The 24839-nt window shown below is 40.5% G+C and overlaps 1 protein-coding gene across 3 annotated transcripts in view; it reads right to left on the bottom strand.

Annotated features, from left to right (window-relative positions):
• The window catches only part of LOC137336259 (probable thiopurine S-methyltransferase), a 32837-nt gene that overhangs the window by 4729 nt on the left and 3269 nt on the right, over positions 1-24839 (bottom strand). For all 3 annotated transcript variants that reach the window (XM_068001648.1, XM_068001647.1, XM_068001649.1), the window contains 6 exons: positions 18359-18451; positions 10059-10191; positions 7190-7242; positions 5038-5112; positions 3640-3725; positions 1818-1862 (listed from right to left, as the gene is read on the bottom strand). In XM_068001648.1, the coding sequence (XP_067857749.1) occupies positions 1818-1862; positions 3640-3725; positions 5038-5112; positions 7190-7242; positions 10059-10191; positions 18359-18451 (485 nt within the window). The remainder of the gene's footprint in view (positions 1-1817; positions 1863-3639; positions 3726-5037; positions 5113-7189; positions 7243-10058; positions 10192-18358; positions 18452-24839) is intronic.

Below are 24839 nucleotides of genomic sequence, written 5' to 3'. Positions count from 1 at the left end.
CTGCTAGATCTATTACATTATACTTTTAGTGAGCTACAGTTATTTCTCTTTCCTTTGTTCTTGCTATCTATCAAACAATTTTATAAGGAATGGGACTAATTTCTTTTCTTGGAAAAGTTTTATTCCTGACTACATTGGATCAATATGATAGATCAGGAGGACAATGGATTTTCCTGAAAAATGATTGCACCAGGGCAAAAAGGGTGACCTGGAATCAAGTGATAGTGCCCAAATTTTCCATTCTCCCTCTTTTGCATGGGAGAGGTGGTGCTGTTTGCAGATGTGCAAGTTAAGGGGCAGCGTTAGGCCTTAAAGGTCTACTATGGGGCTATTGCTTGAGTTTTTGCTTTTGGGTGCCTATTTTTTTTTAGAACTGTGCCAGCTAAAATATTTTTTATCTGCTGCCAAGAATGACCTCCGAAGCAGACTCCCGAACTACCGATGAAAGGTCAATGACCTGAAACATTAACTCTGTTTCCTTCTTCACAGATATTGTCTGACTTGCTGAGTATTTCCAGCATTTTCTGTTTTTATCTCCCACATTTGGGCTTGCTCTTTCAATGACAAAAGCCTACAACCATGCCACAGAATTCTCACAGTTCATAGTGATAATACGTGATAGCATCATCACTCACCATACTCCCCTCACATGCCTGGGATTAGTACTGAAGGGTGGGGGGAGGACAACATTGGCCCCAAGACTCTAAAAAAAAAAGTATTAATGTTGTGACTGTAGGAAGAGGCAACCCACAGTCGAAAGGTCTGCCACTAATGGAGATTCAGCCACAATTTAAGAAATTTCACTCATTGAAGGGAGGACCATAAGCACCCAGGACCAATACCTGGAGGAGAAAACTTGGCACGGAGATACAAGAGAAATGTGCCCTGCAAAGGGTTTGTTGGCCTCTGGCATGTAACTGAAAGTTCAGGATCCAAAATGGCATCCTTGAATTTAAGAAATTGAAGTTTTCGCTCTTGTGATTATTAAGGCTATAATTCTTCAAATGTCTTTCTTGTAATGGGTTCTCTCAGGTCCAGATGAAAAATCAAGACTGGGCCCTTATCAAGAGGACACAATCCCAATCCATCACCATCCATCCTGTCACATCCTCCCAAACTACTGATCCATACTAGTTAAATATGAAGTACAGGGAAGCACAACAGGTCAACCACTTGGCACAGATGAGGAGGAAAATGGGGAGATGGATGAGCAGAGGAGATCCACTGTCAGAGCATGAGGCCTCTCCCAGCAGCTGCTGGTGAAAAGGATTCCATTCTAAGGCGCCCTGCCTTTAAATGCACAATCCTCTCAAAGCACGAGAGACTACTGCTGTCTTTTGGGGATGTACGTGGCATTTTCCAACCTATGACTGCTACTATAGAGGAGTCTACTAGCCACAAGTGTGGAACTCTTGCTGCAAGGAATGCAGGCTTTCCGTATGCCTTGGAGCAAGTGACAGCTCCTTGTTAGTCTGTGGTGCAGCTCCAAGAAACTGTTGCCAGTCTGGCTATCTCTCGTGAATGTTCAGGCTGCTGCAATTCAGTCATTTGGTTGCAGTGTGTCCTCCTTTAAGGACTACCTGACAGAAGAGCATAGACAAATATGAGGAGGGACACGATTATAGACTTTCAGGAGTGTTACCAATGCTGTTGGGTCAGTTCTCACCATGATCAGCTAACATGGTGGCACTGAGGTTATTGCTGTAAAACACTGCAGTTTTAAATGCTGTCCTTTCAAAATTGTGATCTGCATATAACATAATATCTTTTCATTTTTATTTAGGGAAAATCCTTTAAAAATGTTTAAACAAACCCACCGTACAGGTCCTGAATTGCAAGTTCGGGAACAGAAAATGGTGGACCTGCAAAAGCAAACCAATATACATTTCTTTAAGTTATTAATTCAAAGTTGGTGACCCAAAAATATACACGTTATTGACCAGTACACTGATGGACAACTGTGGTTTGGATGCAAAGGAGCACCAAATGTGAGAGAGACCCTCCAAGGATTAAGGCAGAAAACACAACTTCTAGAATGAAAAATAAGAGCTTTAAATATTTTATTGTTCATCCTATAAATAGGGTATTAAATGCATTTTAATCCTTTGTATTAATTGGAGTCAGACCATTTGGGCAATGAAGAATAGAATTCATCTATTAAATGTAATCTGACCTCCAGAGCCATTGATGATCATTAAACAAGAATTACTTGATTTATATGGCAGACCATGATCTTTATGTATAGGCTGTTACAGTTTCAATTTCTTTTTGACTGTTTTTTCATTCAATGGCTTGACAGTTCTGGCTGTATCCCTTATGATTAGAAATCTGTCATCTTTGCTTTCTGCTCTTGCAGAGTGCATTGATCCTGGGACTAACAATTGTCTCAATTGCAGAACTTTTACTTGATTTAATATAGATTCATACAAACTAACACTCTCACTTCAGATAAATGGAACTATTATAGCCAGATTCAATAGTTTACAGGTTAAAACAATGAATCAAGTTTATTTTTAAAAATTAGAGTAATGAGCTAGACAAAATTAGGCTAATATTGCAGTAAATTAATTACAGTAGTAATATTAGAGTATCGCAGTATGGCAATAGTCATGTATGTAGGCCACAGAAAGCCTGTCAGAGGGTAAATGCCCATATAAGCAGTTCTTCAACAGATAGAATAGTCTCTTGAAATTTAAAAAAAGTTCTCTTTCATTATTTGTTCTCAGGATGAAGGTGACACGACCAACGCTGTATTTATTGCCTATCCCTAGTTGCCCTGACAATCGAGTGCCTTGTATTAATATTTAGCTACACGGTGTTGGTGTTACAAGTTCTGTATCGGTCTTAAGTATTGTCTTGGTGCTGGTCAGTTCCATAAGCAGTCTGAGCATTTTAAAGAATGTGTCCATACCACCCAATATCTAATTATATAGTAGAGTAACTCAGGGATGTAATAATAGGACCCCTTTGTGATCTCATCGGAATAGCGTGTCTTTCACATGTGCTCTGAGGTGTATTTCTCAGTCTGACTTCAAAAAGATCGGAGAAGCACTTGGTGAAATGGCAGTTATGGTAACCGTTAAGAAAAATTTGTTGGTATTATATAAAAATTCAAATAAAACAGCACAAAAGTCACAATTTGTGACTTGGCAATACAGAGGAAAACTGTTCTACTTAACCATTCTATTCTTTTAGCCGCTTTAACTGTTGTATCAAATTTGACAAGCAGCTAACAATAGAATGCAAACTGGATTGTAATTGCAGTACTGTAAAAATGGTCACACAGTACCTATAGATAACTAAAAGTGTATTTATGTAATTTGCTTCAATACAATATACACATCAGTGCAGCAAAACACTGGGGGGGGGGGGGGCAGAGCCCGGTAGGAGGCTCAAGATCAGGACTTCTGCAATTCATTTAAATGTTTTATTCATTTAACAGGGGCAGTTATCATTGGAAAAGGCAGAAAAGGGATTTGTGCATGGAGATTTTGTTTTCTTAAAGGTTTTACTCTTGTACCAATTATTCATTTAAGTGGGCTTGACTGTCTTACAAAAAGCTTTTGTTATTTTGCACAAGCACATGTAAGTGTTTATACTTTTCACAGCGTACGCAAGAGTGGACCCACAATCACTTACCAACACATTTGTCTTGATCATACATAAAAGTATCCAGAAGGTAGTGACATCCTTTGGCCATGAGTGTAATCATTAGCTTGACATAACTAAAACAATTTAAAAAAAAGCTTTGAATATTGTAATTTTTCATGTAACAAACTTGTAACTATAATATTTAACAAGTTGATCTCCTGAGGCATTGTTCATAGATTAAAAGCAATTTTGTGTTCATTCTATTCCAGTTACTGTGCCTTTGCTTGTCTCCCACTCTCTGTCTTTGTTTTAATACGTTTCAGAGACACTTTCTCAGTATTGTCCTTCTGTTCAAGTCTTTTTCATTCTTTGTCTCCCTTTTTTGAAAGTTTGTCTCTTTTCTTTTCTGTGTGTGCCTGTTATACAATTTGTGTGTTTTTCTCTCTCTATGTCGGTCAGTTTGTATGTCTGTCACACAGTTTCTCCATGCTTCTGTCTCATTTAACACTTTTATAATCTTTCAATTTTGCTTTCCGATTTTCTTCCTTTTATTCTCTTTGTTTTATTGTAACCCTGCTAGGCCCAGTTGGTCTGGCTGGGAGAGGAAAAGGAATATTAGCCACTTCTGGGAGAGCATCAGTAAGCCAACAGCAGAATGGAACAATCCAGTAGAACCACATTTCTTCCTAATAGTGAAATGCTCAACAGTCATTTTCTATAAGTACCTATATTATGTGTCATGAAGCTCATGGAGAGATACAATTGCACCTACTTTTAGTTTGAATTATATATTGTACATGATAAAATGTGATTTTTTAAAAAAAAGGCCAAATACAGCTGAAAAGTCTCCTACTAAAAAGGAGAAAAGCCTGCATTTATATAGTAATCAGCATTTTTCTAGTCTTCAATTATGCCCATGTGTTTTAAAAAACACTTTAGGCATAGAACTACATTACTAAAAATGATAGCATTGTACAATGCTAACATGTATCACCATGGAATAGTAGGCTTCAGGTTTGATAGTCAATTTCTGATCTGAGCTGCGACAGAGATGCTAAATGGAGGCAAATTGTTTCCTTTCAGGGTAGAGGAAAATGGGATTCGTTTAGTCAACTCATAGTCTTCAGGAAGTACTGCATGTTTCTTAAATTAAAGTTGTGCATTGAAATGCTGGGGTTAATTGTTGATAACTGAGGAGACCAGGGGAGTATAAACTCAGGGTTTCACTCAGGTGTGGGAGACCCAAGGAGCGTCAACTCTGGGTTTCCCCCATAACATGCCATCAACAGCATCAATCATGCTCAGAAAATTAAATTCTGTCTCACAAAGATCATAACACAAGTTTACTTTTTTGTCCCTTGATTTCCCATACTTTTTAGGTGAAACATAGAACAGTAACTTCTGGCAATCCTAGCTAAATAAGACAACAAATAACACATTACTCACCGTTGTCTGTCAGAGGGGTTGATAGCTACCAGAGAGCCTCTGTCCCAGATCCCATCAAACTTTTGAGGAATTAAACTACACATCAGAAACAAAAACAAAAATTACTATTTGACAACCTGTAAGTTTAAACGCTGCCTTAAAAAAAGCTATCAAATACAGTATTTTTCCTTCAAAGAGAATAACATGCTTAGAAAGCTCTTAATTGTTCATTTGCAATCAGTGCATTGTTCATTTCTGCTCATAGCCAGTTTGTTCTGGTTATGCCTCCTGGCTAAAGTATATAGAATCATAGAAGTTTACAACATGGAAACAGGCCCTTCGGCCCAACATGTCCATGTCGCCCAGTTTATACCACTAAGCTAGTCCCAATTGCCTGCACTTGGCCCATATCCCTCTATACCCATGTAACTGTCCAAATGCTTTTTAAAAGACAAAATTGTACCTGCCTCTACTACTGCCTCTGGCAGATCATTCCAGACACTCACCACCCTTTGAGTGAAAAAATTGCCCCTCTGGACCCTTTTGTATCTCTCCCCTCTCACCTTAAATCTATGCCCCCTCGTTACACACTCCCCTACCTTTGGGAAAAGATTTTGACTATCTACCTTATCTATGCCCCTCATTATTTTATAGACTTCTACAAGATCACCCCTAAACCTCCTACTCTCCAGGGAAAAAAGTCTCAGTCTATCCAACCTCTCCTTATAAGTCAAACCATCAAGTCCCGGTAGCATCCTAGTAAATCTTTTCTGCACTCTTTCTAGTTTAATAATATCCTTTCTATAATAGGGTGACCAGAACTGTACACAGTATTCCAAGTGTGGCCTTACTAATGTCTTGTACAACTTCAACAAGACATCCCAACTCCTGTATTCAATGTTCTGACCAATGAAACCAAGCATGCCGAATGCCTTCTTCACCACCCTATCCATCTGTGACTCCACTTTCAAGGAGCTATGAACCTGTACTCCTAGATCTCTTTGTTCTATAACTCTCCCCAACGCCCTACCATGCTGTGAACTTCTGAATTTCAGCTGTTCTGTGCCTAACTATGGCTTAGAACTAGGCAAATATCTTTGCTGGTAACATGAACTACTCCAGTTGTGTTTTATTTATCCATCCTGGAAAATGTTATAGGCCACATCTTATGTCCCAAATATTATTGTAGCAAACTGGGATTGCTCCCATCTGCTACTATACGAAAAGCCTGAATGACTGCCTTTTGAAATGCACTGGGATCAACAAAATTTGCCAGAGGAGATAACTTCAGACCCGGGATCATCTGGAGACTCAGAGGGGTAGATTTTCATTTTTACTGCTGGGCAGAAAATAGGCAGTAGCGGATCAGCCGCCCATTTTACAGGTCGCCTGATTTTCGTTTCCATTGTCTAAAATGGTCAACAGATCTACTACCACCCGTTTTCCACCTGGCGATAAAAGTGGAAATCTCCCCTAAACTTTAGCCAGTAAAAACTGGCAAAGGGCTTTATTACTGAATTCTATGCTCCAACTCTGATTTTCTTTTACCAACGGGTTCCACTCCCACCGTTCTAAATATAAACAAACAATAGAGATTCGAAAAATAAATCATTTCTTGATTGTAATATTACATCGAGACTACAGCACAGAAACAGGCCATTCGGCCCAACTGGTCTATGCTGGCGTTTATGCTCCACATGAAACACCTCCCTCCCTGCTTCATCTAACTCTATCAGCATATCCTTCTATTTCTTTATCCATCATGTGCTTATCTAGCTTCCCCTTAAATGTATCAATGCTATTTGCCTCAACTACTCCTTGTGGTAGCACATTCCACATTCTTACCACTCTTTGGGTAAAGAAGTTTCTCCTGAATTCCCTATTGAATTTATTAGCTACTATTTTATATTTATGACCTCTAGTTTTGGACTCCCCCACAAATGGAAACATTTTCTCTACATCTACCCTATCAAACCCTTTCATTATCTTAAAAAACCTCCATCAGGTCACCCATTAGCCTTCTCTTTTCTACAGAAAAGAGCCCAGCCTGTTCAAACTTTTCTGATCAGTATATCCTCTCAGTTCTGGAATCATCCCTGTGAATCTTTTTTGCATCCTCTCCAATGCCTCTATTTCACCGTTCGTTCTTTAGCATCAATAAAGATGTCCTCACCTTGAGAAATCAAACATATCACAGTTAAATAAAGAAATCTGTCCATCACAACTCTGGAACAGAAAGAGAATAAAACATTTGTTGGTTTCTGAAGCAGGTTACATTTTAAAATTTATTCTTTTCTCGCCACCTCCATTACATTTCCAACTTTATGTTAATCATGAAATCGTGAAAGCTAAAGCCAAATAACAGTCAAAACATTTGCAAGTGTCAAACTACAGAAATGAGAAGTGAAAGAATTGAATAGCACAAAAATAGATATACAGTAAAATTTAGCAAGTAATGCCATTTACATGGCATGCACATTAGGGGTTTAGTTGCTTATGCCTCTCACAAATAGCACCTAGAACTTTTTTTTCATACACTCTCATGTAACAGAAATCATACAATTGCCATTTGCATCAAATGTTGCAACACTAATGTTAACTAATGTTAATTAAAACTACTCATACCAAAAAAAAAAGCTTTAAGTGTCCACGGCACAACAATGGAATGCAAGAAGTGAGCACCTTCAGGAGAGAAACTGGTGCATAAAATTGGCAAAAAAAAACTTCCTATTCTTCATATTGCAAGGCAGCTTTAGAAATACTAGAACATCTGCACATGTACATGCCAGACTTTCTTCTTCTGGCCACAGACCTTGCCGGATGTTGGGAGAAACGTCATTAAGCTCAGTAATTGTAAAAATAAAGTGCAAACCAGTAGCGCCAGCCATTTTTCTTTGCTATCCATTATATTTTGCCACCAGAGGCTCACAGTAAAGCGACCGTACAATACCTGTGGCAAGAATGACACTGCATTGCTTATGCTTTCTTCTTATTAGGTCAGATGTAATATGAAATTGTAGTCATAAAAGTAAATTAGATTTAGAATGAAAGTGTAATCATAAGACAGGTTTGCCTCATTTTATATACATGTTTAATATAAAGACTTGTAGATTGTAAATTAAAACACTGTGTCCAGTATACTTTTCAATTGTAACTGATCTCATGGCACCAATTAACCCTTCGACATAAACAGACCATGTACTAACATGACAAGCTTGGAACAAGCTTAGGTTAGAAGGCTGTGTGGGTGTTGACAGAATGGCATCTTAAAGGCTATTTGTCTTTCCAGCTGCACAGGGGAACAAGAGGCTGTGACACCTTTATCATGACCTTCCCTCCATCATAAGGTCAGAAATGGAGATGTTCACTGATGATTGCAGTATTCACTTCCATTTGCAATCCCTCAGATAATGAAGCAGTCCGTGCCCACATGCAGCAAGACCTGGACAACATCCAGGCTTGGGCTGGTAAGTGGCAAGTAACATTCACACCAGACAAGTGCCAGGCAATGACCATCTCCAACAAGAGAAAGTCTAACCACCATTCAATGGCATTACAATCGCCGAATCCCCCACTATCAACATCCTGGGGGTCATCACTGACCAGAAACTTAACTGGATCAGCCACATAAATACAGTGGTTACAAGTACAGGTCAGAGGTTGGGTATTCTGCGGCGAGTGACTCACCTCCTGACTCCCCGAAGCCTGTCCGCCATCTACAAGACGCAAGTCAGGAGTGTGATGGAATATTCTCCACTTGCCTGGATGAGTGCAGCTCCAACAACACTCAAGAAGCTCAACACCATCAAGGACAAAGCAGCCTGCTTGATTAGCACCCCATCCACCACCCTAAACATTCACTCCCTCCACCACCCATGCACCGTGGCTGCAGTGTGTACCATCTACAAGATGCACTGCAGCAACTCGCCAAGGTTTCTTCGACAGCACATCCCAAAACTGCGACCTCTACCACCTAGAAGGACAAGGGCAGCAGGCGCATGGGAACACCACCACCTGTACGTTCCCCTCCAAGTCACACACCATCCCGACTTGGAAATATATCGCCGTTCCTTCATCATTGCTGGGTCAAAATCCTGGCACTCCCTACCTAACAACACTTCACCACACGGACTGCAGCGGTTCAAGGAGGTGGCTCACCATCACCTTCTAAAGGGCAATTAGGGATGGACAATAAATGCTGGCCTTGCCAACGATGCTCACATCCCACGAATAAATTTAAAAAAACTCCCGCAGTTTATTAGAAGGCCTTTGTCTGTTAATTAATTTCATTCCTCATATGTTTTGATTCGGTAACTGTCTTTCAGCTTAATGATCTGATTGACAGATGTAACAAGAGTCACGTAGGCTTGGTAAATATAAATCTGTATAGTTTACGGACACAGCTTGTTAGATGAAGAATCTTATATAACTATAATACTACAATATGTATTCCTTTGTAGAATCTCTTATATAATGAGTAGTTTGTACTCATTCTGTATGAGTTGTATTATTGTGGAATCTACATATTAAAAATAAAACCTGACATCAGGGGGATTGAGGTGTGTGATGTGTTTCATTGAATGTCTTGAACTAAACGAAAAATAAGTGTAAAAGCAAACATTCTGATAGAAGAAACAAGATAAAATATAGAAAACTTAGCCAGGCTGTGGGGGGCAAAGTATGTGGCTTATTCAAGTGAAATCTGCTTCTTAATGGATACTTTTATTGGCATTTTAGTCAAAGTGCAATAACCTATTAAAGCAGAACTTAATGTATTATGGACAATGTGAAGTAGTAGTAAGTACCATAAGTATTCGTTACCACTAGTGGTAATCACAACTTAGCCAGTAGTCACTTGCATTATCCATACTCCAAGCACAGGTGACACAGGCTTGCAGATATGATCAGCTTGTTGTAGTGTTATGAAAATTCAAAAACACTTATTGAGTAGATTCAGATCATTATTTCCCCCATGTTTAAAAAACACAAACCGTAATATGCTGTGGGTAAAACAAAACAAATTTTTTTTGTCGCTATCCTACCTTAAATACTTCTGCACTTGGCATTCCTGGTACAGACTCCTGAGTGTAGGACACATTCTGTTCTGCAAAGAATTCTTTTATTGCCATTTTAGATACTTCCACGCCAACAACAGTGTGTCCCTGGTCAGCAAGCCTACAAACAAACAACAAAATAAAGAGGCATGACCCTTTATACAGGAAAGAAAGAATGAACTTGTATTTATATAAGAGTCACAGCTTATTAAGTACTTTTGAGGTGTCGTCACAGTTGTAATGGGAAATGTAGCAGCCAATTTGTGCACAGCAAGGTCCCTCAAACAGCAATGAATTAAGCGACCAGTTCATCCATTTCAATGGTATAAAAAGGAACACTAATTCTCCATCTGCTCTAATAATGAAATCTTGTAACTCAAGGAAAGAAAAAGAACACTCCTCATCGCACATAATTCCCCTCCCTTTCTAATGTGTAAACAATATTCAAAAGTGTCTAAAATTATTTGAATAGAGTGAATTCCCTGACGTTGTCCTCCTCCTTCCATTTGGGGTCACAGTTAAGTAATAAAATATGTACAAGATCTGCAACCATCCGTATAACCTTTTCATAATAGAAACATATAAAAGGCAGGCTCAGCCATATTAAACATATTTACAAAAAAATGAGCTATTAAGGATACAGTCCACTCTGAATTCAAAATTGCTTAGTTCAAATGATCTGATAATACAAGTTTTTTAGCACTAAATTCCCAGCTTGCTGTGTTATTTATGCTGCTTAATTCAATCCATTGGATAATTTAATTTCCTTAGGGCAAAACACGACTGAATTATTAGGAGCATCCCAGGAGATTGAAGGCTCCTAAATAAATGTACAAACTCAATTTTTAAAAAACAGAATTGTATCTTTGGTCTTTTTATATCACAGATATTCATAAACAAAACAATATGCCCTTCCTGTCCCACTCACTCAATAACTTAGATAAATTCAACCAGCAATTTAAGAATGACAATTCGGCAAAAAACTGTTCACTGAACTACACAGAAAAAACAATTTGCCTTGGTGTAAGAAATACGATTTCTAGGCCAAGTCATAGTCATGTATCCCATCCTGCAAAGCGAGGCTGTGGGTAGACCTTGCGTCGGTGAGAATACAAAGGGAACCAGCATCCCACAGGAAACGATATGCCTGACATCAGGCTAAGTGATTGAGAATATTGCAAAAACAAACAAACACATTGAAGACCAAATTGTCAAAAACAGATAACAAAACGTTCCAAGGCATAATCAAAGACTCGGGTCCTGGACACAGACTAATCCTGTGATGTTAATTGCAAGAGCTTTGTTCAGACAATTAGGTAACTTTCGTGATTGGCATATACAGGATGAAACATCTTAAATGTCAGCATCCGAACAATTCAAATATACAGAAACGTAAGGGCATATCCCTCTCCCATAAGATAATTGTAAACAATTTTACAACACCAAGTTATAGTCCAACGATTTTTATTTGAAATCTACAAGCTTTCGGAGGCTTCCTCCTTCCTCAGGTAAATGTCAGGAGCTCCTTGAAGCCTATGCATTTATACATCATAGAACAATACATGGTGTTTACAGACTGCCCCTGCAACTGCCCGTTGCCAAGGCAATCACCGTGTTCAGACAGAGAGGTGTCACCTACAGAACCCCCGAATACACATTCAACAAAAAAAACAAACAGGAAAAAAAATTGTAAACAATTCTACAACACCAAGCTATAGTCCATTGTAAACAATTTTACAACACCAAGTTATAGTCCAGCAATTTTATTTTAAATTCACAAGCTTTCGGAGGCTTCCTCCTTCCTCAGGACATTTACCTGAGGAAGGAGGAAGCCTCCGAAAGCTTATGAATTTAAAATAAAATTGCTGGACTATAACTTGGTGTTGTAAAATTGTTTACAATTGTCAACCCCAGTCCATCACCGGCATCTCCACATCAAGCTATAGTCCAGCAACCCCATCCTAAATTGACAAGCCCTCGGAGTCCTCCCCCCCTACCCCCAGGTGAATGCCGAGGAAAAAAACAACATTCCACAACATTCACCTGAGGAAGGAGGAAGCCCCCGAACCCAAAATAAAATTGCTGGACTATAACTTGGTGTTGTAAAATTGTTTACAATTTTTTTTTCCTGTTTGCTTTTTTTGTTGAATGTGTATTCGGGGGTTCTGTAGGTGACACCTCTCTGTCTGAACACGGTGATTGCCTTGGCAACGGGCAGTTGCAGGGGCATCTGTAAACACCATGTATTGTTCTATGATGTATAAATGCGTAGGCTTCAAGGAGCTCCTGACATTTACTGGGACATTTACCTGAGGAAGGAGGAAGCCTCCGAAAGCTTGTAGATTTCAAATAAAAATCGTTGAACTATAACTTGGTGTTGTAAAATTGTTTAAAATTGTCAACCCCAGTCCATCACCGGCATCTCCACATCATGGCTCCCATAAGATAGATAGAATTGACAACAGTTAACACATAGACTGGATATCGGGAAAGTGTCGAACAATGGGCACCCTGGTGGGGGGGGGGGGCGGGGAGATGTTCGGGACAGATGACATCATGAGACTAATGTCGTTAAGCTACAAGAAGCAACTACGCTTCAGAAAGATATATAAACTGGGACACTGTCCCACTAAAAGTTAGAAGCAGATTCTGGGGCGACGGAGGCCCACACACCCTATGATACCAGGCCTGATCAGCTTGAAACTTCCTAGGGACAGGTTGTACCATCCTTGTTTATTTCATATAACTTGTAATAGAACGTCGTTATATAAATACTTGTTGTTTGGTATAACCGCATTAGAATGTTGTCCTTGTGTCTAATAAAGCTTGCATGTTCAGTCACACTCGGGCCCAAATCATTGTGGAAGTTACTATTAAGAAGGATTAACAACCCTTGATAGCATTAATAATAGCATTTTTTCAACTCAGCATGAAGGACATCTCAAAGAAACCTTATGTAACCTGACAATCAATAATCTTGAAGAACAGCTATGTTAAACTCAGAGACTCCATGTTAACTTCTTTTGGCCAGTTTTGAGCTGGAGCGCTGTCATCCATTTTGAGGTCTGCTTGAAAACCGAGTCAGGCGAGCCAGTCGGATTTCTAAAAAAAGTTGTCTGCCTACCACCCTGTTTTTTCAGTGAGAATGTTGAGCATGCAGAACTAGCAAGCTCAGGCTCTTCAGGCATGATCCTAAATGGGTTAATAATCAAAAGTGAAATAAGAGAAAATTGACCTCTACATATCCTGCAGGGAGAAAGGGGATGGCGTTAACTGGGCTGAATATAAGAACATGCAGAAAAATGTTAGAAGGATGATTAGAGGAGCACAGAAAATCCTAGAAAAAAAGCATACCAAGAAATTTCAGTAACACAACAGTAAGACGACAGTCAGAGATAAGATGAGAACCATAAAAGATTCAAATGTGCTTGAAACGGAGGATGAGCACAAGGTTATAAACATTCTGAATGACTACTTCCTCCAAGCATTAACAAGTGGAGGAGCAGAGGAGACAGGAGGGGCAATGAATAGGGAGAAATGAGCAATAGTCAGATCTGTATTGAAGCTGGGACTGCATGTGCAACAATACTTGCCTTTATTAGCCGAGGCATAGAATATAAGAGCAAGGAGGTTATGATGGAGCTGTATAAAACACTGGTTAGGCTACAGCTGGAGTACTGTGTGCAGTTCTGGTCGCCACACTACAGGAAGGATGTGATCGCTTTGGAGAGGGTGCAGAGGAGATTCACCAGGATGTTACCAGGGCTGGAGCGCTTCAGCTATGAAGAGAGACTGGGAAGATTGGGTTTGTTTTCCTTGGAGCAGAGGAGGCGGAGAGGGGACATGATTGAGGTGTACAAAATTATGAGGGGCACAGATAGGATGGATACTAAGGAGCTTTTTCCCTTCGTTGAGGGTTCTATAACAAGGGGACATAGATTCAAGGTAAAAGGCGGGAGGTTTAGAGGGGATTTGAGAAAGAACTTTTTCACCCAGAGGGTGGTTGGAGTCTGGAACTCACTGTCTGAAAGGGTTGTGGAGGCAGGAACCCTCACAACATTCAAGAAGCATTTGGATGAGCACTTGAAATGCCATAGCATGCAAGGCTACGGACCAAAAGCTGGAATATGGGATTAGAGTAGACAGGGCTGATGGCCGGTGCGGACACGATGGGCCGAAGGGCCTCTATCCGTGCTGTATGACTCTATGACTCTAATAATAATTGGGGATAAAAACAGAAAATGCTGGAGAAGCTCAGCAAGTCAGGCAGCATCAGTGGAGAAAGAAACAAAGTTAACGTTTCAGGTCAAAGACCTTTTGCCAGAACAGGAAGATGTTAAAAGAGTTAAAGTTTTTGGGCAAGTACAGAGCCAGAGAAAGGGCGGGGCGGGGGGGGGGGGGGGCGGAGGAGGAAAGAACAAAAAGTAAGGTCTCTGGTAGGGTGGAGGGACGAGTGATTAAATGACAAAAGGGATGATGGTGCAAAGCAAGGAAGGTGGTAATGGGACAGGTAAAGAAACAAAAGATTGATCAGTAGCAGCTGTAAATGGCAGCAGCAGAACCACTACCAGCACTAGCTGACTGAAAAAATGGCAGCAGTGGTTATGATCTGAAGTTATTGAAATCAATATTGAGTCCGGAAGGTTGTAAAGTGCCTAAACGAAAGATGAGGTGCTGTTCCTCGAGCTTATGTTGAGCTTCATTGGATCAGTGTAAGAGGCCGAGGACAGAGAGGTCAGAGTAGGAGTGGGAAGAGGAATTAAAATGGCAAACGACTGGCAGGTCAGGGTCATGCTTGCGGACAGAGAGGAAATAAAAATGAAACCTCCGCTCCGTCCGAAGCGTGACCCTGACCTGCCAGTCGCTTGCCATTTTAATTCCTCTTCCCACTCCTAATTTGACCTCTCTGTCCTTGGCCTCATACATTGTTCCAATGAAGCACAACGTAAGCTCGAGGAACAGCACCTCATCTTCCGTTTAGGCACTTTACAACCTTCCGGACTCAACATTGATTTCAATAACTTCAGAACATAACCACTGCTCCCATTTTTTTGGTCAGCTAGTAGTGATAATGGTTCTGCTGCTGCCATTTACAGCTGCTACTGATCAATCTTGTTTCTTTACCTGTCCCATTACCACCTTCCTTGCTTTGTACCATCATCCCTTTTGTCATTTAATCACTCGTGCCCTCCACCCAACAGAGACCTTACCTTTTGTTCTTACCTCCCCATCCCCCATTTCCCTGGCTTTGTACTTGCTCAAAAACTTTTAACTCTTAACATCTTCCAGTTCTGACAAAAGGTCTTCGACCTGAAACGTTAACTCTGTTTCTTTCTCCACAGATGCTGCCTGACTTGCTGAGCTTCTCCAGCATTTTGTGTTTTTATTTCAGATTTCTAGCATCCGCAGTATTTTGCTTTTGGAATAATGATTGGGGTCCAGCCCCAAGAGCCAGCAGATGCAGGCAGTCTCCCTGTGGCTGACACAGACTGCATAGCCACTGTTATTGTTCTGGTAATAACGTGTTTTACCCCCTCCAAGGCCAATATGTCCTTCCCGAGGTGCAATGTTCAAAACTGAATGCAGTTCTCCAGATGGGGCCTGACCAAGGCTTTGTACAACTGAAGCATAACTTCCTCCCCTTTATATTACAGCCCTCATGAGATAAAAGCCAGCACTCCATTAGCCTTTTTAACTACTTTTTAAAAAAAAACTTGTGCACTAGCTTTTACTGATTTGTGTACCTGGGCACCCAAAATCCCCTTGCTCCTTCACAATTTCTAGTCTCTTGTTAAGAAAATATTCTGATTTGCCTTTCTTGGATCCAAGTGGATGACCTCACACTTCCGCACTTTGAACTCCACCTGTCACACTTTTGCCCACTCACTTAATCTGTCTATGTCCCTTTGTAACTTCTTGCTCCCATCTACACAACTTACTGTGCCTCCTAATTTAGTGTCATCTGCAAACTTGGATGTACAACTCTCTATTCCTTCATCCAAATCATTGATATATATGATGAAAAGCTGAGGCCCCAGTATAGATCCCCTGGGAACACCACTTGTCATATTCCACCAGAGTACATTCCCGGTATCCCTGCTCTGTCACCTACCTCCCAACCAATTACCAACCCACGTCACAAGGTTACCTCTAATTCCACGAACTCTCATTCTTGCTAATAATCTCTTGTGTGGAACCTTATCAAACGTCTCTGGAAGTCCATATAGACAACATCCATAGACACTCCACTGTCCATTGTGTTAAGTGACCTTCTCAAAAATTTCAACTAGTTAGTCAGACATGACTTACCCATCACAAATCCGCACTGACCCTCTTTGATCATCTCATACTTGTTCAAATGCTCAGTCTTTCTGTCTCTGATGATGGAGTCCAGTAACTTCCCCGCAACTGACAGGTCTGTGGTTTCCTTGTTTCTACCTCCCTCCTGTCTTAAATAATTGAGTGATATTTGCAATTTTCCAATCCAAAAAGGCACAATTCCAGAATCTAGAGGGCTTTTGAAAATTATGACCAACGCATTTGCAATTTCCCCACCTGTTTCTTTTAATACTCTGGGGTGGGAACCATGAAGTCCTGGAGATTTGTCTACCCTAAGTCCCATTACTTTCTCCATTATCATTAAAAAAAAATTTATATCAAATCCACTAGGTTCCTCCCCTCAACTTATTTTTAGGTTCCTTTTTACTGCTGGTATTTTGACCTCTTCCTTAACTGGAAAGTACTGGTCAGTTTCACACTGCTGCTCAGAAACATACAGCATTTTTAAGATTGTTCTCCATTTGTAACAAAGCATGACATGTGCTTGCGCTAGATGTACCATTTTTAATATTTTCTGAGTTGATCTGTGATATTGCTCATGGAGAAAAAAAAGATAGGTTAATTATAAGAGTTGATATTCATATATAATTTCAATTTAGAAAATTTAATTTATCAATTTTAATGAGGCAATGTAATGATTAAATATACTTAATAATGAAAATGAATCATTAAATGTATTCAGTTAAACGTAGTAATTTATTTAGTAAGTGAGTGCATTCTAAAATTCACCAAGTAACACATAATAAAATGGAATGAATAACTCACTGAATTCTAAAACAGCAGTTGAATGTTGTTGGGTTCTGTTGCTGGGTATGCTGCTGGGTTCTGGACTGGTCCATTGATGGAATGAAACCTTAGTATTCAGGTAGTAAGCCCGAAGACTGTGGTGTTCTGTGATTATGGTTGTGTCAAGCATATTGTGGCTGCTGTGGCCTCTGTAATTTTCATTGTGGTGCAAGTTCTGAGTGATTACTCAGATCCTGTTGCTGAGGTTATCCTGGTTGATGCACATGCTGTTGGTGGGTCTGGTCCCAATGGCTGCTGTGTCTTATGCCAGTATAATCTTTGTTCTGCATCCAGGCTCAGCTTTACAGCTTCCCATTGGGTTTTCAGTACTAAGAGGCAAGTTATAATTTTGATATGCTGACGTTTCTTGTGCTGTGGGACTGTAGCTATATATTGGAACCTAAGCGCGGTATATCATTCCCTGGGGTAAGTCTGCATTGTTGTGTAAACTTCCGAGCTCAGGGAAGACCTTAGTGGGTTTTCCGATCTGCTGAGAGGGAAGTCATATTTCTGCTGTGTGAAGCTCCCAGCTTGGGGCTGCTATCAATGCTGTGACCTCTTGTACCGTGACCACTTGGGGAGGCTGTTATTGGTTTGTAAGAAGTGAGTTATGATTCTACCAGGTATATAGTAATAATTATAAAGTTATTATGTGAATGTATAAATAAGAAATTTGTATATGAGCCAAATTTGCTGGAAGAAATTTACCAGTAATAAACTGGCTTCTAATTTACTGTGACAGAGAAGGATGGCAGAGATTTGACATGACAGACAGGAAATGCATGATATGTACTGTTTATGGGCCGATAAGATAGAAAAAAAACCTCTCGAACTGCAAAAAGTCAAAATTAAGTTGTTGGCGTAAAAAAACAAATCCGTGAATAAACATTGTTAAGACTTAGCTGATAAGTGGCTGTGTAGAAATGATCAACAATTTAGTTCCAACAGTTTTAATGATCTCTTAGAAATAAAGAAAGCCTGAATTACAATTTTCAAATAAAATCTTTCAGAGGAAGGGGTGGCCTTACTGTTATAAGAATATTGAAAAAAAATACAACAGATGTTAGAAGATGAGATGAATAAAATAGATCACAAAGCATATACTCCAGTTTGACCAACTGTAAAAACATTAAAATTTAATTCTCAATCAGGAATTTACTTACCATTTCATATCTAATGACTTTCCACAGAGTGGGAAAAAAATCCGGATTTGCTTCCTCCCATTTAGAATGATGTCCAGGTGTTTCTTCAACAATCTACAAAAATAACAAATTAAAAAGAACCAAATATAATTGGACAGTTACAACCATTTCAGATCACCAAATAATTTATTAACATGTAATGTTTTGAAACTGAGGGCTTATTAAAACTGTCCAAATCAACTATGGTGGTTCAATGAGTTAATGTGTCCGGTAGGTAAATTACTGAACCATGCTGACCAGGAAGGTCCCAGATTCAAAAAGAGATACAATGTAAAGAGAACTGTCTAATTGGCAACAGTTAGGAGACATCAGTGGAGGAAAAAGGATGCAAGAGCATAAAGATCCAAATGAGTGCGTTCACTGATTAGCTGATCAGACAGCAAAGTAACATTGTCTAGCTCTCTCTATATTGTTTCTTTTTTAATCTTTTATAGAGTTATTCCTGAACTAACAAAATACTCTGAAAATAAATAATTCTCCTTATACTCTTTTTTGAAACCTCCAGGTTGCACAAGAAAACCTGGGCTGCTGCTTGTGCCTGCCCACTCCCTCCAACCTCATCCCCCTTTGTGGCCCGGGCTAGCATCCAGGCTGCCTAATATCACGACAGCCCAGAACTAGTGGCTTCTGAGGCACCTGGGTTCTTCCCGCAGTCGACAGGGGGTATGGTAATGAGGCCCAGTCCTCAAAATGGACCATGCCTCCCCTAGGCACTACCAGGTGGCTGGCTGGCGCTTTCTGCTGGTTGGCCTCCCGATAGTCAAAATCCAGTCCTACATTACTATGCTTGTAGTTAGCAGTGAATGGTGTGATTACTTACTGTTCCCATTTGTTTGACCACCAAATAAAGGTTAAGGACCCCCAGGGTACTCCCATTCAGCAAAAATATATTTCAAAATGACTGGGATTTTCAGGCATAAATAACATTAATGTAATCACCTCTGAAGACTTTTGGTTCATACCCTCCTAATGATTTACTAGAATCTAACAGCAGGGGGTATCTGTATAACAGTTCAATGTGCAGTAGTAGGAGGCAGTATGAAATCAATATTCTCCATTCTATTAGTTCCAAAAAAAAAAATCAATCATTCATATCATTACTAGGGATCACAAGCGCAATGACTAAAAATTTGCAGATGATACAATGCGAACGAAGGTGGTAGACTACAAAGCTGAACAGGATAGGTTACATACTCAGGAACTGGGCCGACAAATGGCAGATGAAATTCAATGTAGAGAAATTAAACAGGAAGGAATTATTATTTAAATGGAAAGAAAATAATATGCATGGAAAATTAAAAAGATTTGAAAGTCCTGATTGGAGCTATTGCAAGAATGTTCGGTGGCAGTGAGTAAAGCAAATTAAATGCTGAGATGTGTTAAAAGGTCAGTATTGAGCCATAATAGTAAAGTAATCCTACCGCTTTATAAACCACTTTATAAACCACTGGTGCGACTGCACTTGGACTACCATGTATAGTTTTGGTCACCACAGTACAAAAAGGATATTGCAACAATCAAGAGGATACAGAAGCAGGCTGCCCGAATAATTGATGAGATGGAGGGACTGGATTATGAGGAGCGATTACATAGGCTGGGCATATTCTCACTGGAGATGTGATTGCTGTTTTTAAAATTATAAAAAGGGGCTAGATAATGTTGATCATGACAAGCTGTTACATCTCGCCCAGAACCATAGAATCAGACATGGCCTGCACTTGAAGACCCACACCTGATGCCACCCATTGTGTCACTGCAAAGTGGGTGTAGGTGTATTTGCAGGGCTCTTTTGTGCAGACGACTGAGAGACATCGGCGATGTACCCGGTGGCACCCTGGAAGGATGCGGAGGAGAAGTTGTTGAGGGCAGTGGTGACGCTGACAGCGACAGGTAAGAAGATGGTGCTTGGGCCAGCCGGGAGCAGCTCGGCATGAAGGAGGCTGCAGATGTCCACAACTACATGTCGAGTGACTCTGAGCCTCCGTGTGCACTGCTGCTCAGAGAGGTCCAGGAAGCTGAGCCTCGGTCTGTGGACCCTGTGGCGAGGGTAGTGCCCCCTGCGACGCATCTCTCTCTGCGGTTGCCCTCCCTCCTGCTGTGCAGGTGGATGTGTCACAGCACTGTGTTGTGGAGCTCCACGTGTCAGAGGTGGACGGCTTGGCCGGCGAGGGTGGTGATGCTGTTCGCCCTCCGAGGAGGTCATGACTGCAGCTACGGCAGCCCCCATCCGGAAGATGTACATCTGAGGGGGTCCACAAGGTAGGTACATGTTTCTGGACCCCGGGGTAAGTGTGCAAGTTGGTGAATTTTATTGTCAGGAGGAGGGTGGTGGAGGCCAAACTTTGTCCCAAGTGACAGAGTGGCCTCCTGCAATAAGTGAGGGTCTCCACCCCCCCCGCCACTACCTGTCAAATGGACCTTTGCAGCTGCCACAGGCTGATAGCTGCAACACGTCCATTTCAACTGGGAGTGTTTCCCCCAGTATGGGAAACAGTCCCAGTTGTTTCTAAAATACCACCCCTCCTGACATATTCCCTTAATCAGGTCTGTTAATGACCTGAAATACCTAAAAGTCTCAAGTGGCACTCCGCTGGCTTTAATTGCCTGCGGGAGTCCCACATGCGGGGGCTGCGCACGCACGTCGGCGCATCTGTGGGGAACCCGGAAGTGGACGGGTTGGAGCCAGGCTCCCGACCCGCTCCGGGATTCTCCGATTTTCGGAGCCCCCCCCCACCAGGAACGCACCCAATAGTGGGTGCTAAAATAAAGCCCATTATTTCAGTGAGCGAATGGTGAATCTATGGAACAGGCTCCCTAGGGAGGCAGTGAAGCAGAAAGTATTGATTTATTCAAATGTAAATTAGACAGATTTCTTTCAGAAAATAATCTTTTGGGATATAGTGTACGAGTAATCTGAGGCATGAAATATGGTAAATCTAGTGTGTTTGAGAGAAACAAGTGGCTTTAAACCTATGGTTCCCAAAGCTTTTCACCACCCCATGTCAGTCTGTTGCAGACTAATTGATCAAGATTGATTGCCATGGTTAGTCATTAACTCCATTATTGTTGTATCATGTGACTATCAGAGTGGTAAAAGGTGAACGAGCTGGACCTTGGTTTTCTTTGTTTAGCAATTCCTGCGTTCCAATTGTGAAACTTGCAGTACAGAAGTACTATCTTTGGAGGACATATTTTTTCTCCTTTCTCCTCTCAAGATAGTAAACCATGTTGTGATTTGGTTCCATGGGCACCAGAAACTCACTTTGCAAAATGGCCACTCTTCATGCAAGAGGCTAGATTGTGTCCGCCTGCAGGCTATTCAACCATGGAGAGCTATCGAGCTCAACCTAATCCTGTCCATTCACATTTCTCACAATACTTATAGACTATTTTTTCTCTTCCCTGGCCTCAGGATACTGATCAACTGTGGCACCCATTTCTGCTGTTACAGATTTCAGATCTGCATTAGATATTCAGGTGGGGTCAGCTGCATTGGTCTCTCCTGTAAGTGTCAGCTGTGGCTCAGTTGGTAGCACTCTCGCCTCTGAGTCAGAAGGTTATGGGTTCAAGTCCCACTCCAGAGACTTGAGCACATAATCCAAGTTGACACTCCAGTGCAGCACTGAGGGAGTGCTGCACTGTCGGAGGTGCCGTCGTTTGGATGAGACGTTAAAACAAAGCCCCATATGCCCTCTCAGGTGCATGTGAAAAATCCCATGGCACTATTCGAAGAGCAGCGGAGTTCTCCCTGGTGTCCTGGCCAATAATTATCCCTCAACCAAAATCTGCCATGTTTCCTACATTATAACAGGTCGTGCTATATAAATACAAGTCTTTCTTTGTGCCCTACTTCTCTTAAGATCAGGAGTTTATCTTTACTGCCCAATGTCTCATCGTACGATAGTGTGACCTGGGGGTTGTGACAAAGATACCCCTCGTTATGTGAACTGGATACTATAATATCGTACGTTCCCAGTGTATTATTCGTATCTTTCGGAAGACTGGCTGATGAACATTTTGGTGAGACAAAGCCAATTGTAAGCCAACAAGCAGGTTTATTTTGCATGTAATTTATGAATAGGATAAGGTTTACAGTGAATTTCAATCTTTTTCATAACGTTCCTTGCAACATGGAAAAATAAAAGTATGCTACTCCATCCCTGTTAGCGTGCTAATCTCACTTTACGGACTAGCAAATCTCAAACTACTGCAGATTCTGCAGAGACCCAACTGGACTTGAAGCCAACGACTTGACATCTAACCCGTCCCTAGCCAAGCTGCCAATTAAACCTACTACTGCCTTCCTAGGTGTAAGCTCCTGCCAGCTGCCCTCCCCTTTTCCAATGGGTTCAGATGAATAAAGCTGTTCTTACATAATGTGTGTGAATGTTTATAGCAATATCTTAACAAACCCCAAAGCTGCTATAGTATGTGATAAACATCATCCAGACAGACATTTTAACTGGACCTAATTCACGTTCCCAGAACCATGAGTTCTGGGGATTAATCTCTTGTGAACTAAATTTAACTTAATAACATAATCTTAATATAAAATCAATCAAAAATCCTTCCCAGCCCAAATAGTCAAAAATTCTGAAACACAACAACTGCCCTGATTAAAATTAGCTAAAGTTTGCAATCAAATCTGGGACCTTGTTGGCCTCTGTGGCTTGTTGCATTTTGCAATTTAATGAGCTATGGGGAAGTTTCACAATTAATATTTCTAAAATGTATTTGTTGACCCTTGCACTAGAGATGTGAATTAATTTACTGGACCCAAGTTGCATTAATTTCGTCATTGCTATACATTCACGTGTGCCCAGAGAATCAAATACTATCTGAAATGACAATTTAAAAAAAAACCAAATTAAATGCATTATTTTTGCTCGAATACTTGAGGCCAAGGCCAGCCTTATCCCAGAATATTTCTTTAGTGAAATTTAACTTTCAAATCATTTATCAGTTCTTGAAATCAGACACAGTGCCCTTGAAATAAATGTCAGCAGACCAAAAAGGTCACATTATAAAATGAAAAACAGTGAATAAGGCCATATGATGGATATGGTTTCATGGGGCCACAAGTCACCTTAGGGACAACGTGCTTCCGATTATTGGAATGTGCCAGGAGCGAGTACCAAGACTTAAAATTAAACTTAAAAATAAAATACTGCAATGCCTTCATTTGCAAGTAATTTTCTAAATGGAAATATTTTATTAATAACAATGCATTTTTTAAAACTGTCACTTTTATTTGTGTAACTCAAGTGTAAAATAAAGATGATTTTTTTTCTTTCCTTGAGTATCATATGTTCAATGGAAGACTTCAGTGAAATACACTGTAGATAAATGTGTTTTGAGAAGTAGTGAGCTCTGAAATATTATAAAATTCTGGCCTTTCTGAGTTCTTTTGTTGTACAAGAGATATAGCCTATGGGTAGCATTATAATATATTTATATAACAAGCAGAAGTAACATAGTTATCAATATAAAATGGGTTTGATTCATTGATTAACAATCACACCGTACCATTACTCTTCGGTAATCATCTATTGACAGTCTAGAAATGAAGAAAACATTAATTCTTGATTTATTCTTGACTAAATCTCATCGGTTTTCAGGCTCGACAACTGTCACCTTCTAAAATCACTTTTCCTAAAAAGACATTGGTATGGGCTCCAATGTTTTGGTAGAAAAAGTTGGGAGACATTTATATTGCCCCTTCTAGCTCCAAAGCACAGACTGCAGAAATCTATACTTACAATAAAATACTGAGAGAGAGACAAAGCACTATAGGTAGTTGGGAAAGAAGGCACTCAGTTCTCCACACCTGGGGTTCTGATATCATTTGTTCACACAAAGCTTGACTCTCAAACACCCATTGCCCGTCAGCAGCCTGGGTCTTCCCTTTAAAGAAACAAAGAAAAATTTGCGGCACAGAAGGAGGCTGGTCAAAAAAGAGCTACCCTGCCTAATCCACTTTCCAGCACTTGGTCCGTAGCCTTGTAGGTTATGGCACTTCACGTGCATATCCAAGTACTTTTTAAATGTGATGAGGGTTTCTGCCTCTACCACCCTTTCAGGTAGTGAGTTCCAGACCCCTACCACCGTCTGGGTGAAAAAAGTTTGCTCAACTCCTCTCTAATTTTTCTAGCAATTACTTTAACTCTATGTCCCCTGGTTATTGACCTCCCTGCTAAGGGAAATAGATCCTTCCTGTCCACTCTATCTATTTTATACACCTCAATTAAATCTCCCCTCAGCCTCCTCTGTTACAAAGAAAACAACCCCAGCCTATCCAATCTTTCCTCATAGCTAAAATTCTCCAGTCCTGGCAACATCCTCACAAATCTCCTCTGTACCCTCTTTAGTGCAATCACATCTTTCCTGTAATGTGGTGACCAGAACAGTACGCTGTACTCAAGCTGTGGCCTAACTAGTGGTT

This window comes from Heptranchias perlo, chromosome 2 (assembly GCF_035084215.1).
Source record: "Heptranchias perlo isolate sHepPer1 chromosome 2, sHepPer1.hap1, whole genome shotgun sequence".
NCBI lineage: Eukaryota > Metazoa > Chordata > Chondrichthyes > Hexanchiformes > Hexanchidae > Heptranchias > Heptranchias perlo.
This window is presented reverse-complemented; position numbering and strand designations above follow the sequence as displayed.